Genomic DNA, 20,248 nt, shown 5'->3' with positions numbered 1-20,248 from the left:
AAAGGGGTTTAATAGTGGCAACTGAAAAAGAGTACAGAAAAGTAAAGATCTACTTGGACTCTAAGAGTACAATTCCATCCCTCAGCTATTATTACTAGGTAGAAAACTAATCTCAAGATAAAATTCCGAAAAGCTCTTTACAAGTCTGTCATTTGCTTCCGAACAAAAATCATCTGGCCTATACCCCTCCCTGCAATGAAGACATTTAAACGTACAAGCTCCAATAGTCAGTAACAGGGGTAGAAACCCAGAAGAGGGAAAATTTCCAGTCAAATTTGGACTAAAGTTTTTGCTCTCCTTTAGGCTACACTGGATGGTGGACGTGGGGGTCATCCTTGAAATTTTGCTCTTCTTAAGAGCTTTTCTCTTCCCCCAGTTCCTAATGTGTTCCAAACCCCCCAAGAAATCCAACATTACCACACCCATGCGCTTAAGCAGATGGCTCAAGGTCAGATTTTTTTTTTTTTTTCTTGGAGCAGGAGAAGAACCTGTTTCTTGAGCCAGAGAAGAGACCAATTACAATTACATATCTCCCAAAAGCACAGCCACAGTGTGATTGCTACAATTCATTGTATCTTGAAAAGAGTCTTTAGCTTCACTACCAGCCTCCACTCCTCGATAGACAGCTCATCCTGTGCCATATTTAGTTAGGAAAGTTAAAAAGAAAAATTAGGTCAACGCTTAAAAGGCCATGATAGTAGAAGAAAAAACCTACAAGAGGGTGCATGGAAATTACCCGATAATTATCTTTTAGCACATCTATGGACCTCCTAGTGATGTGGCTAACAAGCTCATCATCCTCATCAAAATGCCTTCCAAACATCTTCTGTTGCTCCTCAGGATTGGTACTAGCAATCTGCAACACAGATTAAATTTGAACCAATGAAACTGACTCCTATAAGAATAAAAGACAAATTCTTGAAAACCAACAATTCCCTTAAGACAACCCTTACCTTAATAGCCACCTCTGACCCTTTCTTAGCCACATCAACTTGTTTGTGGTTACTTTCAATGGATGCTATTCGTCCAATATTAATGAAATCCCTCGAAGGAATACATATTGGTGTACCAACCTAAAAGCAATTGTTATATGAAACATGTTAAATAGATGCCTTATCAGATCAAAATAGAGAAGGAGGGCTGTTTAGGGAAGAGAGGAGGAAAGAACGAGGTTAGCAATTTAGCATACATAAAAAGGGAGGCCCTCTGGCAGCCGACCCTTCTCCCAGACTCATCAAGAACAAGGTTAGCATACATAAGAAGGGAAGCCCTCTGGCAGCTGACCCTTCTCCCAGATTCATCTCAATTTCTAGCCAACCTAACCCCCAATTTTCCTACTGGAAAACACAATTTCGATTGTACATACATAATAATTACCGTTTAATGTGCATATTCAAATCAAATTAATCTATTTTACCAATATGTGCAGATTAATAAACAGACAAACTTAACTTGAGAAAAATACAAAAAGGTTAAAGTCTGTTAGAAACAGCTATTTGTCAAACACAACTCCCAGGTTGTATCATTCCCTAGAAAAGGTTTAAGCACCTTTCCCATCAATGGTATCATAATAAGATTCATAATAAGATTCCTAATTACAATTCACATTCCTAAATATTGTGGCCTTTACACAACCCAAAACATATTCTATACACCCAGGATGGAAACGATGAGGAAAAGAACAAAAGTACCATCACTCTAAAATCCCACAGTTAAGGCCCCAGGACTTCGACAGTAAAATGATACCTGGGGCACAGACAAAAATGAGTCTCATTACACTAAATATCAGTCATTGAGAAACACATTTTATCCAGGGAATTCGTGCCAAATCTATGGTCAGTAGTCAGCTGTGAAATCGAACTTACTGATTTTACAACACCTACAGCCTAAGACTTGCAGTCAGAATTCAAAAAGCGTAAATGAGAGTACAGTAGTACACTCAAACTCAGAAGTGAGTTGGGTCTACAAAATAATGGTTCACACAGCTTGAACTGGGCAAAATATGAAACCAGACCAGATATTGCCATCAAAGAGGGTAAACAAACTGAACCAACACATACCTTAGCAATGCCTTCAACAACTTCAACCCCCAAAACGATAGGGTCCTTCTTGTTGAAAATGTTTTTTGGCATAATCTGCAAAACACAAGGAAATACTGCTTCTTCTGCAACTTCCTTCTTCTTTTCTTCCTTGAGATTCTCAATGTAGTGCTTGAACTGGTCAAACAAGTGATAAATGATATCAGCAATAAATATCTTAACACCAGTCTCTTCCGCCAGCTCACGAGCCTCAGGTGTCACTTTGACATCAAATGCCAAGATGGTGGCATATTCCTTCTTTTTCTCAAGCATGACACTGGCCTTCATGACATCCCTCTTGTGTACAGGGCCTATGCTTATCTCACTGACTGGTATTTTCACTGCTGGGCTCTTCAAGAACTCCAACAACGCTTCCAGTGAGCCAAGAGTAGAAGCTTGCACATAAACACCCTCCCCACTCTTGTCGATTCTGCTCATGACTGACTTCATGTCTTGTGATGCTGCTTCTTTGATGTCTTCCAGATCATCATCAGGACCCACTACATACAAACCAGTGCCTGCAATGGCATGTTCAAGGCCCTGCAAGTAACAGAAAATACAAGTGTCCTCAGAAGCCCACGCAAGATGTACGTGTGAACTGTATGCATAAAATCCAGCATTGTAAAAACAAACGGACTGCTCAAATAAGCACTTATCTGAATTTTGGAAAACATTCACTAATTAGCAAAGTAGAGGATGGGGAAAAAATGGCCACTTGGTGTATAATTCAGTTAAAAACTAACAGAAATGTGTACTTATACTTGTGTGTGTGTGTGTGTGTGTGTGTATAGTTTAATAATTAGGGTCATTGCTCTAGTAAAAGGTTTCAGATGCCAAGGCAAATGCCCAGTTTCTAATATTGAGGGTGGCCACTTTGTGCAAAAAGCCCAAGGCTACAACCGACTCCAAACTCACCTTTCCCAAGACCCCACATAGGCGGGATCAACACCGGATAATGGCCCTTTATATGTAGTTTAATAAGTCAGGTACATTAACTTTTAATTTAAAAATAAAATATCACATAAAGGAACAATACAGAAATAATGTGTATGTATAAAATAAGTGGCACTCCACATATCTTTTAAAAATATGCTGTAAAGTATGTTTCTCTTTTTAAAAAATGCACTTCACATGCATATTACAAAATGAATATTTATCGAAATCCACAAGCTAAGATCATTTGGAAAGCTGGCATCACCTGTGCTGCGATCTTTACACCCTGTGCAGCCTTCAACTCTTTATGTTGCAGATATTGTCCCTGAAACAAAGCAAAAACACATTGCATTGGATTTAAATTGAGAAATCTTGTCATAATTGAAGGCGTTGGTTCTAAATGAACTGAGAGTGGTTTGAACTACACTAACAGAACTCAAAAACTAAAAGAATAATGAAGAACATTTCATACAACATAAAAAAATCAGAAACAAAGATTATGAAGATAAAATACAACTGGGCTTATTTTAATTGAAATATGTTTCAGGTTTAGTTGTATGTGTTGGGTCTTTGATCCAATGTGTTTTCATTGTAATGGGCCACTTTAATGAGCCTATAATATGGGTAGAAGCTACGCCTACAAAATTAGTTAAGTGTCTTTATTTCTTTATTTTAATTGTTATTAAGTGGTTTAGTAAGGCTGGATTAAGATTCAATAAGTCCAGTCCTGTTTTGAGTCAGTTTTCTTAATTGTTTTAGTTTTCTAGTCAGTTTATGCAAATGTAGGGGATTTTATAACTTAATCCCCAAGAACGAAGAAAAACAAACAGGCCTTAGTGGCCAAGACTTAAAAGAAGCCCAGCTTCTTTTTAAGTCCTGCCGACATGGGCCTTTAAGCCCATTAGTTAGCCTGCCTTCCAGTTCATGTTGTGGGTTTTAGTTTTTGTTATTTTTTCTTTATTTTAAGTTGTTTTTGTTTCACTTAAAAACTCGTTGCCTAGTACAGTGGTTTTCCTTCTTGTGTTATGCTTCCTATTGGCTATAGCTTTCTTACATATCTAGGGACTCTTTTTCTTTTTATATCAAAGATTGTAGCCTATTCTAGGTACCCAACGATATTATCAATGAGAATGGCTATTGCCTTTGTTGCTGCTGTGAAACTCAGTAAAGAGTGAGAAACTCATGGGATTGGAGGGATTCTGATCTAAGCCTATTGGTGGGAAATCAAAGGTCGCATATACCCTTTTCTATTTTCTGTTTTCTCCTCTCAAGTAAGTTGTATCTCTTCTACTGTTATTGGTGTTTGCTGAGATTGATCTAACTAGGGTTTGGTAGGGTTCACCATCAATTTTATTTGCTGTGTATATTCTGTTATTGCTGGAAATTAAAACACAGTCAAAGGTCCTCCACCAAAGCACTGGTGGCAGCTCTGTTTCTGTCTGAGATCAATATATGCAATTGTTAGAGATCGGACCAGCAGATCCTCTGCTCACTTTGGAGCATTTAAGAGCCATCCCTAGTGACCTTTGACCAGGTTTTGAATCAGATCAGGTCTTCTGATCTGTTGTTACAAAAAATTTTCCTAAAATCTCAATTTTGGATTTGATATTATACTGTTTTGACCATTACTTTAAAGCTCCTATGAATGCAAGCAGCGAGACTAAGTGCTATCACTGCAACAAATATGGACACTGCAAAATTTGTCATCAGAAACCACGTTCTACATTTGCCATGGTTGCTGCCCTTGAAAATGATGAAGACAGAGGTTAATGATGGGCTTCCTCTAGAGGATGACACTGAAGAAGAACCAGAAATCGAGGATAATGATTGCATGGCAACATATGAAGTTGATGCCATCAATTTCTCGTTGCTGAATCTTATGGAGAAGACTAGAGGTGACATTGCATCTTCTACAGTAGAATGGCCAGCGGACCCAAGCTAGCACAAGCAATAGTGGACAGCTGTAGTTGTGTGAACATAGTTTCACATATCTTTGCCCAGAGAGCAAATCTTCAAAAAGAGAAGCACCAACAGCCTTACATGGTTTCTCTCCTAAATGGAAACACCTTAAAAGTCCACAAAAGGTGTTCAGCTCCACTCAAATTGGGTTCCTACAATGAAGAAGTCTGGTGTGACGTTATACCCATGCAGTTGACAGACATTCTCCTTGGTAGGCCTTGGATTTACGACAAAGATGTGATGCTTGGAGGCAAGATGAACCAAGGGTATATGTATAGTGTCAACCCTGTAAATGTCCTAGCAGAGAAAGCACTGCATGATACTAAAGCCAGCACCAAGCCTATGAAGAGGTAAGAAAGAAAGATAAAGAAAGGCGAGCCCAATGGAACTAAGCTATTATCACTACCACAAGAGTTCTTACAAACCAGTAAAGAGACCAGCCTTGTCTTGGCCTTAGTCCCAAAGGGGAAGTCACTCCTCCACCTGAGCTAACTTTTACAAAGCCCGTTCATGAATTGTTATCTGATTTTGCGAATCTAATACATGAGGAGCCCCCAGATGAATTGCCCCTGATGCGAGACATCCAACATGTAATCAATATCATCTCAGTCCCACAGAGTATACTGAGTTAAAACAACAAGTGGATGAGTTACTGAAAAAGGGCTTCATCAAAAGAGCACAAGCCTGAACGCCGCTCCAACACTCCTCACGCCAAAGGACAGTTTGTCGTGTATGTGTATCAACCATATTTGTCAAGGCGCTAGGCAATCCAAGGCATTCGAGGTCCTCCCGAAGCGCTTGTGCGCTTAGGCGGCACCTAGGCGGCCTAAATCACTTTCCAATATTATTTTTTTAATATATCAGTTTTATGTGTGAAACAATCAAAACACACATTTGGTTTATATGTTCTTGGAAATGGTCATTTTCAGGTATACCTAGCCTCACATTTGGTTTATACTATTCTTAGTAAATATGTTGTTATCAATAAGTAATTAACCTGCTCTCGATTTAGAGAAATGTTCTTGTTCTCTAAGATATTTGATAGATCAAATGATTTATTATTACATGAGACTTTTTGTATTAGGTAGAGCACAAAACCAGCTTTCCAAAAAATCTAAGATTGTTTAAATCTAATTTATATTGAAGGAGTTATGTTCCGGTCAAACCTTATTTGGTGTGCGCGAATGCTGTCAAAATCGCTCTGAATGAAAATATTTTTTTAGATAACAAAACAAATGAATATTTTCCCGCACTTTTGGTTTTAGCAATGTTTTACCATATTAAGATTTACGGAATTTTTATATTTGAGAAAAAAAACCCAATATTAGAGAAAGTTGGAAATTTCACTTTTCACCTACCACCAAAAATCCAATTTTGTTCTTGAACTAGGGGGTTGACTTTTTATCCTTTTGGAATTTGATTTTTTAACTATTTTTATTGGATTCAAATAGGGGGTATTTGCATAACTAAGTGCCAGAACCTGATTTGATACCAATTAAACCAATGCGAGGCGGCAGCCGCCTAGGCACCTACAAATCCGCCTGGATGGTAGCAACAATCGAGCCAAGGGCTTCATTCAAGAGAGCACGAGCTCATACGCCATACCAACCCTCCTCACACCAAAGGATGGTTCGTGGTGTATGTGTCAACAATCAAGCCATCAACAAAATGACAACGAAGTACAAGTAATCAATTCCTCACCTAAATGATAGGCTCAACACATTATATGGTGCAATATCTTCTCGAAGATCAGTCTAAAGAGTAGATATCACCAGATCAGCATTCGTCTCAGTGACGAATGGAAGACAATATTCATGACAAAAGATGATTTATATGAATGGAAGGTCATGCCATTCGGATTCACCAACGCCCTTAGCACTTTTATGAGGGTGATGACACATGTACTACGCCCCTTCATCAACAAGTTTCTTGTTGTCTACTTTGATGATATCCTGATTAACAACAAGGATAAGTCTGACCACCTCGATCATTTGCGACATGTGATGCAAGTACAACGATCTAAGAAACTCTAAAATCAACTTGAAGAAGTGCTCCTTCATGATGCCCAGAGTCATCTTCCTTGGTTTTATAATATCATCAAAGGGTGTCGAAGATGATCTGGAGAAGGTTTGAAGTATTGTTGATTGGCCTACTCCACAAACAATTACAGAGGTGTGCAGTTTTCAAGGGGTTGGCATCTTTCTATAGGCGCTTCATCAAATGTTTCAACACCATTATGGCACCTATCACCGAACGCATTAAAAGCAAGGGAAAATTCGAGTGGACAACTGCAGCCACCAAAGCCTTTACTCTTATCAAGTGGTGAATGACAATTGACAAAGGCACCAAACGCTTCTCACATTGGCATCGGCAGTGTTCTCAAGCAGGGAGGCCATCCTATAGCCTTCTATAGTGAGAAACTGAATGATGCCAAGAAGCGTTGCTCTACTTACGATCTGGAATTTAAGCAGTGGTACAAGCGTTGAAACATTGGTCACATTACATGATTGGCAAGAATTCATCTTGTTTACTGACCATGAAGCATTGAAGAATCTACACTCTAGAAAAACAGTAAGCCAGAGACAAGCCAAGTGGGTGGAATAAAACAAAGATAATTCCTCTCACAGACGTCGTACAGACTAGAACACCTTTCCTTAGACCTATAACTTGTTGGGCCAATCGAATAAGATGATATCTGCTATAATCCCTAGCCCATACTTCTAATTCTTAGCCAAAAACCCAAAATGTTTGTAAAGTTAGCCTCCATCCCTTCTTCCAGTTTGACACCTAACAACTTCTTTGTTCTTCTTCTTCTTCCTGTTCCTCTTCGCCTCCTTTTTTTCCCTTTTCCCCTTTACTTCCCTTCCTTGTTGGACAGGATTTTTTTTTTTCCCCCTACTTCTCTTCTTTGGTTCTTCCCATTCCTCCTCTTCTCTTATTCTCCAGTTCTTACTCTTCCTCTTCTTCTTCTCGGGTTCTTCCTCTTCCTTGTTTCTTCTTCCCCATCCTTCTCTGTCAAGTTTATTTCCCCCCCCCCCCAACCTTCTTTAATTTTGGTGGGGAGTTGAATAATGTGAAATTACATTACTTATTGTTTCATACTATTCTTTTGAGGCCTGTTTTTTTTATCTTCTTAGTGCTTACTTCCTTTCTTGCTAGTGGTGTATTAAAAGTAACACTTGGGCGCCCCTTCACCGCCTTGGGTTGCCTTGACATCTTTAAAACTATGCTTGAATCATCTAAGACATTTAAAGACACCTCAAGTTATAGAAATAATCCTATTGATACTCCTAAAAAAACAATCGTAATCCATCAATTGCAGAGTAGAGACCTTCCCTATAATATACTCTTCCCCACTTCCCCAGAAAGTATACAAACAGTTTCCACTATAACATTGAACCCGTAGTTGTCAAGGCGTCCAAACGCCCTTTGCTAGAAAGGTGCCTTGGTTGCCTTGAAGTCTTGTTGGTGTCACATTAATGTAGTCCTAGATAGGTAGGAGACCTACTAGGAGCCAAACAAAAGGATCAAATAACGAAAGGGGCTGCTGGTTCGAATGGACAGCACTAGGATTTAGGTCAATTCCTAGGGTTAGGGTTGGATATTGGGAAAGGGGTTTATAGGGTATTAATGGGCAGGTCTAGAGGGCTATAATGGTATAAAAAAGTTAGGATTTGGATGAGTTTTGAAATTCTGCAATTCTGGACAGAATTGAGTTGCAGGTTTTGGGCTTTAATGGAGTTAGGGTTTATGGGATTCAAACCAAAAATAAAGGGGATCAATTGGGGAAAAGGATTAGAGGATTAGAAGGAGAATTTTGGCTTCAAACTAACTCAAGATTCCACTGGCAGCAAGCTTCGACAGTTGTGAAGGATAAAGCCACCTTCGAATTTGAAGAAGATCCTCCCAGCCGTCACGGCGTAAGGATTCAACCGGATTCCACCAGTCCCTTTCCACCTTGATAGAACCACAAGGTGATGCAGATTCATCATCAAATAGGGCTTGTTTCATTGGGAATAAGTGTAGGGTTGGGATATATATATGTTGGGCCTTTGTTCCCAAGGGTTTTCTATGTATTAGGCCACTTTAGTGGGCCTGTAATAGGGGTATATAGGTTGCATACGGGATTAGCCCAATACTTAGTTTTTATTTTGTGTTTTTAATTGAACCGGTTTAAATTGGTTGCATCCAATTGGTTCAATTGCTCTAATTTAAGTGAAGTGATCCTATTGGCTAAGAGGTTCTTATATCCTATTGACTACTAGGGAATCTTCTTTATTTTAAGTAGTTTAAGTTGTTTTAAGTCATTAGGACTCTATTTTGAGTGTATTTGAGTTTCCTAGTCAGTTTAAGTTGCCTAATAGGTTAGGGATAAGGTTAGGCCATTTCTTTTTAGTGTCTAAGTCTATTTTTGAGTCTTCTATATAAGTTTGTAAGGGAGGCCAGCATGGTACACGAATTTGATTAATAAAAACTCAGCTTTATGCTTACTGCCTTTGTTGCTGCCTTTGCTCCATCGTGAGTGTGCCTTGTGAGTAATATCAAGGTTGCCTTGTGAGTAATATCAAGTTGAGGGATTGGTGGACTCCGATCGACTCCTTGCATCTTGTAGATCGGGAGGTACTTCTTCTAGTTCTTCAAAGCTGTTGCCATTGAAGACCTGCAACAAGTAAGAAATTCTACAACTATTCTTCTTCCTTCTAGAAGGTCACATACAAGGTGATTTTCGTGAGAATTCTGCCCAACCAAATCTAACCATTAGAACCTGCTAAAAATTTGATCAAGTCTTCCTCAAACCCTAAGAGAGACTCTATTCAAATTTCAGCACCATCCACCCAGCCGATTGTCTGAAATTACAATTTTACCCCTCTCTCCTACTTCTACTAGGAAACCTCCATAATTTTGAATCTGTCCATCAATTCCAAACCAAACTTCTAGCCTATATCCCCCACACCTCTCCCTACATTCGATCCAAAATCCAGCTCATAACTCCCACTCTATTCCCTCCATTCCTCCACGCCATTAAAACCCAAACCCATAACCCTAAATCCAATTCTGCCCTAAATTGCAGAATTTCAAAACTCATCCAAACCCTAACCTTTTATACCATATTGACCCCCTAGACCTGCCCATTAATACCCTATAAATCCCTTTCCCAATATCCAACCCAAACCCTAGGAATTGACCTAAATTCTAGTGTTGTCCATTCGAACCAGCAACCTCTTTTGTTATTTAATCCTGTTGTTTGGCTCCTAGTAGGTCTCCTACCTACCTAGGACTACATTACAAGGATGCACACTCACAAGGAGCACAGGAGCAGCAACAATGGCAGCCAACAAGCAAAAGCTTTTTTCATTAATCAAATTCGTGTACAATGCTGGCCTCCCTTACAAACTTATATAGAAAACTCAAAAATAGACTTAGACACTAAAAAGGAATGGCCTAATCCTATCCCTAACCTATTAGGTAATTTAAATTGACTAGGAAACTAAAATACTAAAGGAAATAGACTCAAAACATGGCTGGACTTATAGAGTCCTAATCCAGCCCAACTTACATCACATGACCACTTAAGTTGTCACATGACCACTTAAGTTGTCACATGACCACTTAACCAAGTCACATGATCACTTAAATTGAACCAATTGGATGCAACCAATTTGAACCAGTTCAATTAGAAAACATAAAAATAAACTATGTATTGGGCTAATCCCGTATGCACTCTATGTACCCCTAGTTTAGGCTCATTAAAGTAGCCTAATGCATAGAAAACCCTTGGGAACAAAGGCCCAACATGTATATAACCCAACCCTAGGCCTATTTCTAAAGAAATAAGCCTATATCTATGATGAACCTGCATCACACATTGATTTCAAACCCCCCCACCCCACCCCACAACGCCTAGGACCACCAAGACGCCATGACAACTATGAATGAACCAGAACAGGGAGATAGCCACCAAGTCTAACACCTCTTTTTGCTCAAAATAATAATCGAGGGAATCCCATAATGAGGATCAAGTAGTGGAACACATAAATTTATCCTCTCATTTGAATTTTTCCATCTAGACCAAAATCCCTTTGCATTTGAGAGCATGGATGAGATAACATCAAACATTATCACTGGCCTTCTTTAAATCAATCAGCACACAACCTTTTCTTTGGGGCCTCTTCAAATCTTCAACTCAGTCATTTGTTTATCCCCAAAGAAGCACCTTGGGATCAGGGTACTGTACCATCAAGAGCTTTCATTCAACTTCATCGCCGGGACTTCAGCAAGGGTTTTACAGAATACAGATAACTGTGGAATTATAGGTATAATTTCTGAGGTCAAAGAATTATCCTTCTTCAGGAACAAAAAAAAAAACTGTGGAATTCATGTTAACAACCGTTCTTTCATGCAACTTCCAGAACAGGCTAATGAGATTCTCCCTTTATAAGTTGTAGCCTTCTTGAAAGAAGACCATAGATAAGCCATCTGGTGTCATCCATTGTTGCTTAGAGAAGGTCATGAAGAGCCTCCAAACCTTGTTTTCAATATACTTGGACAACACATCTTAAGGATGCAATTCTTTCATGGCAAGAACTCTGTTTGCATAAAACTGGAAGATGTCGGTACTAGTAATCCATGGTGTATGATGAGGCTTGGAAGGAGAAGAATTTAAAATTTTCTACATGGACAACAATCCTTATGGGATACATAAAGTAGTATGAGCTCCTAGCTAATTGATTGGGTAACTATTTGCCCAAAGGTTTCTACACAAAGCCAATGAGATAATTGGAAAATATAACTAACAATAGAATGGGGAGCTTCATATTCTTCTCAATGGGAAATTTCCTTCCTATGTACTGATTGCGATGCAAATCCTGTGAATCCCCACGTTTCCACTTGTTTAAGTTATTTTGACATAATAAAAATACTTAGTTATCAACCAGAAAGGAGGGGGGAGTCCAAACCTGTGAAAAAATGGTGCAATCCCGGAGTTCGGAAACCCTACTGAATTCGCTATGCACCCACCCAATCACCACATAGCTCAAACCAATAATAGAGTGGCAGAATTGTAAATATCATGAACAACATAGAACCCTTTTGGTTTAAGAAATGAATTAAAGTCAAGTGTTACGTATAGGGTTAAATCTGGAATCTGTTATAAAAAGAAAAGAAGTAACGTAATAAAGCAAAGGATGGGGGTATTTAGGGAGTAACAATAAAAGAAGGAAAAGACAATAGAGAAAGAGGGGAAGAATAGATCGTCTTCTACCTCAGGATTTCGAAACAGGATGGAAAAACAGAACCCTATGAGGGTTGAATCTCTCTCAACAGTACTACAATGAAACCGAGATTTTGGGATAACGTCTTCCAACCTCAGTCCTATGAAGCTCAAGTAACAGTACAGAGAAACAGCACGTGAGCCGTCAAATAAAACCACCTAAAGTTGTTCCTGGCGGTAGAATAGAGATCAGCATTTGTCTCAGTTTGATATTCCACGACATAGAAGGATTTTGGGTCTGAGATTCAGAGGCTAAGGTTGCCCAGGGCAGGTGGTCCTACGCCTAGAAGATGGGGGGAAAAGAAGAAGGGGCGAAGGAGATTAGTTCACAATCAAAGGTACTTTTATATGCAGAACAGAGTATGGTAAAAGGTGAAACAGAAAAGGCGGAGGAAGAAGAATAACAGAAGGAAAAAAAAGAACAGGAGACGATGGGTTCAGGCACGTACAGCAGGTGTACCCAGAAATAGAAGGTTTACCAACAAGAAGGAAGAAACAGAGAAAGGAAAGATGTCGTACCTGGGAATGGGGAAGGGAGAGGGTATAGGGAACGGGAAGAATATGCAATCAGCCAGCAGGCCACTCAGCAACTCCAACTTTCAATTCATTCTAATCTCATTCTGCTCTTCAACGTATTACATAGGCAATATAAAGAAAAACTCCCTTACATGATAATAGAAACCCAACTAAAAAGGGAAATAAATAATCTAGGCAATATATCAAATGTAGAAACTTCCAAAAGAACTACTTAATCTACCCATCCAAAAATGATGAAATAAACTAAAGATTACATATTATGTCAACTATCAACGTCTACCAGCCCTTGCCAGACCAGAGAACTGGTTTAGGACCGGTTCTTGGTTTGCGGCTCCAAAGTGGGTCGTTAGTCCAACCAGGCCATAGCCTCTACATCAAAAAGAATTAAGACAAAGTTGGCTGGGTGTGAGGGTGGGACTTTATAGAGAGAATGGCAACAATGACGAAGTGGAACATTGGGCCGAAGTTAAGGAATCTATGGGGATATTCATCCCAATTGGGAGAGGCTTTGATCCACCACCCCCCCCCCCCCGTCTTTTTCTTGCAAGAGGTAAGGGCTGATAAGATGGTCACAGTTGGCAACCACCTCTGTTGGGGGTTGCAAAGATCAAATTGGTCGATGTTCTCTAGGAAGACAAGCCCTTCAGGGATTGGAAGCTCAATTAGGATGCCTTGTGGCTCAGTGTAGCATGTGGATATGGTCCATTTTGGAAAGGAGATTCCACTCAGGCTGAACTTTAAGTTCTTAATGCAGGTTTACATTCTATTAGTTTTTAGTGCAAGTGAGTAAGTAATAGTGGAGGATAATTCTGCAAATGTTATTGTTTGGATGCTTAACTATGCAGAGAGTCATGGAGGTTCTTGCACCTTATTCGATTCAATCAACATTTAGCAGCTTTCTTGAATTTTTGTTTAAATGGAATCCCAGGATCACTAATGAGATGGCTGAAATTGGGCAAGTTGGGGATTTGTTGATTCTAGTCTCTTACATTAGTACATTAGGTTTTGGAAGTGTAGTCGTAGTTTCATAGTTTGCAAGATATAGTCCTCCCTGTGTTCCATCAGTCCAGTAAGTTAAGTCAAGCAATAAAGCTGTAGCCTAATGTATACTTGAAAATGAGTATTGGATCAGGTTGAGAGTGATGCAAACCCGAAAGGGTGAGCATGCCAAGATCGAATCTGGAAGAGAATAGGGAGTAGGCGTTGGACAGCTTGGGTCAGATTTGGTTTAGTTCTGATCCTGCTGTGTTGGTGTTTCAATTATGAAGGTGGTAATGGTGCAAATGGTGATGGATGATGAATGATGAATGTTGAAGATAGTAAGATAACTTTGGCAAGCTAGAGTCCCACTAGTTGCCCAGCCATAGGAGTCCTAGCCCCACTGTAGGAATCATACCTAAGCCCTCTTGTCACACAAGAAAATATTCAGATGGTTTTCTGTAAAAATTCGTTGGGTGCCTTTGAGAGCAGCCCATGGTTTGCATCATATAGGGGGGGGGGGGGGAAGGCTTTAAAAGCCTTGAGCACATCAAGTAGCATTAAAGTACTCTTAGAATTCCAAGGCCCCTTTGGAATTTCCCATACATAGATAACAATTCCTAGACATAGAATATTATCCCAAAGACATTGAAAACTGTTCCCAAGACATTGAAACTACAATCAAAATAATGAAAACTGATAATGGGAAGACACTTAATGCTGCCTTCGAATATGAAAAGGCACAAAAGAATCTGCCAGAATTTTGACTGCTCCAGGAGTCCATGATTTGAGAGGTGTGAAGGGACTGGCTAGGCTGGAATTTGAAGGTGCCTATCAGGTCATGTTAAACCAGCCACATTGCTCGCATCTCAGAGACCCCTCCCAGAGCAAGGTTTTGGAAGTAGTCTTAGTTTCATAGTTTGTAAGATATAGTCCTCCCTGTATCCCATTGTCTGTTGTACTATTAGTTGTGGGTTTTGCTTTTCCTCTGCTGCTTGGGATGTCATATAATTTTCTTTTCTTTATCCATTAATAAATTGCTAGTCATTAAAAGAAGAGATAGAATGGTAAGAATGAATAGTTAGCAGAGAGCATCCAATCATCGACTTCATCAAAGTTGCATGCATTCAATTCCTCTTATTTTCACATATATCAATGCCATTATCATCTTCCTAGGTTCAATGATTATCAATTCTTTACTGAGTCCTCATAATATGAAATAAACTAATCAAAATGCTGGCAAAAACGTAGAATAATGCCAAAAACTCATCACCTTTACTCGGATCTCCTTCATTGGATGAGGAGTCAGTAAAGCACGGATTGTGGTAACAATAGACCCCTAACATTGAAAAAGGACAAATCAGACACTTGAAACATTTTGTAAACAGGACTAATGATGCATATATGATATATTTCATAAGACTTACCTGCATGCCACAAACAACTATTTGATCCCCTTCATGAAGAACACCATTGACTAATACAACATCAATGGTTGTTCCCAGGCCTTCAATAACTTTAACTTCTAAAACCGTGCACTGGTGAACAGTCACAAACTGAAATTAGAACCACAAGTTTCTTCAATTATGATAAGCACACAATTAACGAAACAGCAAGAACAAACCTGCACTTCATCGCTAAATGTTAGCTTTTCCACCATAGTTTTTGAAGTCCATTGCACCAATAACAATAAAAGATCTGGTATGCCCTCTCCACTATAATATTGACACATTAAGAAGAGAATCAACACAAGAAGTGTTTTCTTAGAGTACCCAGTCAAATTGAACAAATATCCACAGCACGTACCTGATTGCACTTGTGGGGACAATACTGCAAGTTTCCCCCATTTCTTTGTTTTTGTAATACAACTCAGTATTCATGGCCTGCTCCTTGAACTGTGTGATAATCTGAATAAAGAAAACATACAGAAATAGAATAACAGAAAGAATTAGTCCAGTTAGCATAACTGAAAACCTCCCCAGTAGCATACAAGCCTAGATATTTATTTACCTGTGTTAGCCTCATTTTGAACTCATTTTGCACATCATTTGATTGTTGCTTCAAAGCTTTCTGAATAGGTGCATTGGGGCATGTCTTCCACCCATATAATCTATCCACCTTATAATTGAGGGGTAGAGAGAAAAAAACAATTGGGAAAGGATTAAAGAAACAACCCCCAAAAATGACTATCACAGTTTTACCAAAGAAACTAAGCAAGTGAAATTAACTAGCTGCACATACCTTATTCAATGCAACAATGAATTCTGTATTCCTCATTTTCAGAAGGTTGAGGGATTCAATTGTCTGTGGTTCTAGGCCATGCATAATATCAACAACTAAAATTGCAATATCACATAAACCTGAACCCCGTGACCGTAAATTCGTGAATGACTCATGCCCCGGTGTATCAATGACCAGAAGACCTGGGACCCGGAGGTTCGCATCAGCTTTTAGTTCTTTGGTTCTCTCCCTTATGTTTTCTGCTGGGAAATAGGTTGCACCAATCTGCTGTGTAATACCTCCAGCCTCACCAAGCTGAACATTAGTACCTCGGATGCAATCTAAAAGCTTGGTCTTACCAGTATCAACATGGCCCATAATACAGCATATTGGGGAACGAAGATTGTCAGGTTTCCGGTTAGAGACACCTTCTTCATGCGGTGCTTCTTTCTTTGCTGCAGATTCTTTTCTCCGATTACTGTCCCTAACTTGAACTTCAAGGTGGTCCGCCTTACTTTCAAGATTCTTAGCTTTCTTGGTAGAAATCGTAGTTTTGGTTGCAGCAGCAGGGGCTCCTACATCCCCAGAAACTGGTGGTGTGGTACGCTTGGTCTCTCTTTTCACCACAGGCTCAGACTCCTCCTCATCAAATGCACTCTTAACAGGCAAATTCACCGCAGCATCATCCCAGCTCTTTGCATCCCATTCATCTTCATCATCATCTTCCTCTTCTATTCCATTCTCTTCAACAACTTGCGGAGCTTCCACTTTCTCTTCAATTTTCTGTGGCTCAACTTCTTCCACTTCATCAGCCTCTGTCACTTCAGCAGCAGTCTCTTGGTTTTCTTTAAACTCTGTTTTTTCCACATCCTTCACATGAGCCAAATCATTAGCTTGTGCATGAGCTGGCTTTGCCTTCTTCGTCTTATATATTGGCCTTTTTGATGGCGCAATAGCAGTGTCTCCAGAGGGGAGTATACCAGCACCTTGAGCAAGAAATTGATTCCTCATTGCCTCCAATCTACGGGCTTCTTCCTTTTGTTTACCTGTCAAAAGCTTGCCCTCCTGTTTTTTCTTCAGAAGTTTCTCTTTTTCTCTCTCCTTTTTCCTTCGCCTGGCTTCCTCAGCCTGCCTCTCAAGTTCCTCTTGCCGACGGCGTTCCTCTTCTTCCTTCCTCAACTTCTCTTCTTCTTCTCTCTTCTTCCTCTCTTCAGCTTCTTTACGCCTTGCCAGTGCCTCCTGCATTTCTCTAACATGCTTTGGGATTTTTTTATCGGAAACTTTGGTCTTTGTTTCTTCCTGTTTTTCTTCCTTTACCTCCACCACAGAGGAAGCAGCCGCAGCAGCTGCTGCTTTCTTTTCTTTTTCCTTTTCTTTCTTCTTTTTCTTCTTCTTTGCAGCAGCAGATTCACCAACTTCATCAGCTTCCTTTTCCTCACCCTTGGAATCCACTGGGCCAACTTCTTCTGGCTGAGTGTAAATCTTTGCCTCTTCTAGAGGAGGAGAAACCTTCGTCTCAGGAGGAGGAGCAGTAGGTTTAGGGAGAGGAGGAGCTGCACCAAGTTCAGCAAGAATTTTATCCAAGTCATCCTCCTCCTGGGCTGTCCTTCCACTTTTCTTCTTCTTCTTTTTGTTCTTAGATGACTCCATTACATCCTCACTGCCTTCTTTATTTACTTTGGCATCAGTGGCATTCTTACCATGACCCAGATTACTACTACTCACAGAAGGTTCTTCAGGTTCTTCGTTACCAAGGCCCATGTCAAAACTGGAGGCAGTGAAGAGACTATTATTCTTCTTGGATTTTGAAGACTTCTTCTTACCAGATAAAGAAATTGTAGGGATGTCTTCATTCTCCACTATGTTTTCATCCATCTGCTGTTCAGATGTAGACACATCATTGCCATCCTCTTCATCAAGAAGTGTGGTGGCAAACAAGCTACTGCTCTTTTTGGAAGATTTTGACTTCTTCTTCTTACCAGAGAATGTAATAACAGGAGCATCATCATCTTCTTCATTTTCATCCTTGGTGTCATCATCATTCTTGGAAGATTTTGAAGACTTCTTCTTACTAGAAAAAGTAACAAGAGGAGCATCATCATCCTCTTCTTTATTTTCATCTTTCATACCATCCCCTTCATCTAGGTCACCAAAAGCAGAGGAAGCAAACAAACTATCACTCTTCTTCGAAGATTTTGAAGATTTCTTCTTACCAGAGAAAGAAATTACAGGTACATCATCATCATCCATTTTATCTCCATCTGTCGGTTGCTGGTCAGATTCATTAATCACGGTACCATCGCCTTCATCAAGAGCATCAAAAGCAGATGCAGCAAACAAACTGTTATTCTTCTTAGATTTAGAAGACTTCTTTTTACCAGAGAAAGCTACCACTAGCTCATCCTCTCCAACACCATCACCATTCTCTTCATGCTGATCTATTTCCTTAACATCCTCATCTTCAAGGACATCAAAATTAGAAGCAGCAAATAAATTATTATTACCACCCTTCTTTGATTTGGACTTCTTTTTACCCGTGAAGGCAATTGCTGGAGCATCATCTTCCTCTTCTCCAATGGGCTTGTCTTGCCCTTCAACCCTAGGTTGAACCGACTTGGAGCTGCCCTTCTTTCCCTTCTTCCCAGCAACCGGCATCTCTGCATCCTCATTATTCTGTTTCTCAGGATCAATATTCGGTTGATCCTCAGTCAATTCAATGGCGTATTCATCGTCATCTATAACACGCCCTTTCTTCTTAGATTTATTCCCACCCTGAGACGCAACAGGATTCTCCTCGTCCCGAACAGTTGGCTTCTTTCTACCCATTGATAACGTTACACGATTATTTCAACTACAAAAAATCGAATTTTGAACCTGCAGAATTAACAACACATTCAATAACGGTAAGTGAATACCTAAAAACCTAAAAACAGAAACAGAAAAAGAGAAACGTAACCAGAACATATAGATCTCTCATTTGAAGATAAGAGAACAATAACCAGACAGATATATTACAAGAATTATCTTCGAAACCGATCGCATCTCCAATTAAAAGAACCGAATTCACAGAAGAAGAAGAAAAAATTACAGATATGGTGAAGGTATAATACCAAAAAATATTCGCCGCCAACAAAAACCAATGCGATGAAATAGAAAATACAAAAGCAACACACCTCTGATGCTTCGATAATTCGAGAAGACGACAACGAGATTTGCTTAGATTTAGGTTATTTTGAAGTTTGAACTGATGAAATATCTGCAATTATTAGGTAACAGCTCCAGTCGTATTTGAACTATCAGCTAATCCTGTAAGAATCGAAACTCTGAAAAACGAAGAAATGACCTGCAATAAACGATGACGGAATATAACACAGGCGGAGAAGGGTCCCTGTGAGGTGTTATTAGGGATCTTAATAGGCTATTGGGCTGGTCAGATATAAGCCCGGCTAACTTATCACAGCCTATTCTTCTGTGAAGCCTTGGACTTTGTCCTAGTCTAACTAGGAGAGAAGGTCCAATTGCAGTAAAGAGAAAAGGATCTTGTGCTGGTTTTTTCTCACATTCACGCTTTGACCAAATCTTTTTGGGCTTAGTTTAGATCAGCTGGAAGTTTGACAGAACAACCACTAGGAATTGAGACCTTCAGAGATTAGGTGTGGAATTTGATTCGTAATGAGACAATAGTAAATTGGTAATTACATAAGGGCGTGACTGTCTGAAAATGCAACCTGAATCGAATCCGCCGGATTGATTGAAATCGATTGGTTCGGTTCATATCGAACCAAATCAAATTGAATCGATTTTTTATTGGTTTGGTTTTGGATTGGGCTTTATGAAACTGGTAGAAATTGCAACCATAATGGATTGATTGAATATACTGAACTAAAAGATGGATCCAACCCAATAAAAAACTTATACCGACCGATAAGAAATCGAAAACCAAAAAAACCATAAATTTTTCCATTGATTTTCTTATGTACACATGTAAAAGCAAACTTAGACCAAAACAAACCCAATAGTAGCCCGATTACAAAACGATGATTAAAAAAAGTTATAAGATACCGGATCAAATTGAACCGAAACTGAAACTCCTATAATAGTTTGGTTTGGGGTTGGCCTATCAGCAGACAAAAAACAATTCAACCTGACCGAACTGACCGATTAACACATAGCTTTATAGTGCTCGCTTGATAACCTTACGAGAAACAGTTTCTACTGTTTTCCCATTCTGAGAAATAGGAAAACACCCTAAAAAGAGCTTGGTAAATGGTGT

The 20,248-nt window shown here is 39.5% G+C and overlaps 1 protein-coding gene across 4 annotated transcripts; it reads right to left on the bottom strand.

Annotated features, from left to right (window-relative positions):
- Window positions 1-495: 495 nt before the first annotated feature.
- Window positions 496-19,269, bottom strand: LOC122662523 (eukaryotic translation initiation factor 5B). 4 transcript variants are annotated; one of them, XM_043858178.1, is made up of 13 exons: window positions 19,136-19,269; window positions 18,189-18,849; window positions 15,997-18,122; window positions 15,766-15,873; window positions 15,562-15,662; window positions 15,380-15,470; window positions 15,183-15,293; window positions 15,029-15,094; window positions 3,277-3,336; window positions 2,061-2,618; window positions 954-1,073; window positions 737-856; window positions 496-632 (listed from the first exon to the last, which is right to left on the bottom strand). In XM_043858178.1, the coding sequence occupies exons 2-13, from the start codon at window positions 18,799-18,801 to the stop codon at window positions 567-569; spliced, it is 4,140 nt and encodes a 1,379-aa protein (XP_043714113.1). In that variant the 5' UTR covers window positions 18,802-18,849; window positions 19,136-19,269; the 3' UTR covers window positions 496-566. The 4 variants fall into 4 exon arrangements, with proteins under 4 accessions (XP_043714113.1, XP_043714114.1, XP_043714115.1 ...); XM_043858179.1 differs by having other exon boundaries at window positions 15,997-17,984; window positions 18,075-18,849; window positions 19,136-19,268; XM_043858180.1 differs by having other exon boundaries at window positions 15,997-17,941; window positions 18,167-18,849; window positions 19,136-19,267.
- Window positions 19,270-20,248: the final 979 nt, after the last annotated feature.

The sequence above is a fragment of the Telopea speciosissima genome, chromosome 5 (genome assembly GCF_018873765.1).
Source record: "Telopea speciosissima isolate NSW1024214 ecotype Mountain lineage chromosome 5, Tspe_v1, whole genome shotgun sequence".
Lineage (NCBI taxonomy): Eukaryota > Viridiplantae > Streptophyta > Magnoliopsida > Proteales > Proteaceae > Telopea > Telopea speciosissima.
The sequence above is the reverse complement of the archived record's forward strand: the minus strand, read 5'-3'. Positions and strand labels throughout refer to the sequence as shown.

Coding starts and splice junctions, on each gene's coding strand:
- LOC122662523 (XM_043858177.1), bottom strand. CDS start 18,801: ATGGGTAGAAAGAAGCCAACTGTTCGGGACGAGGAGAATCCTGTTGCG. Junction 15,294..15,379: donor CATTTAGCGATGAAGTGCAG/GTTTGTTCTTGC, acceptor ACTGTTCACCAG/TGCACGGTTTTAGAAGTTAA. Junction 1,074..2,060: donor TTGTTGAAGGCATTGCTAAG/GTATGTGTTGGT, acceptor AATTGCTTTTAG/GTTGGTACACCAATATGTAT.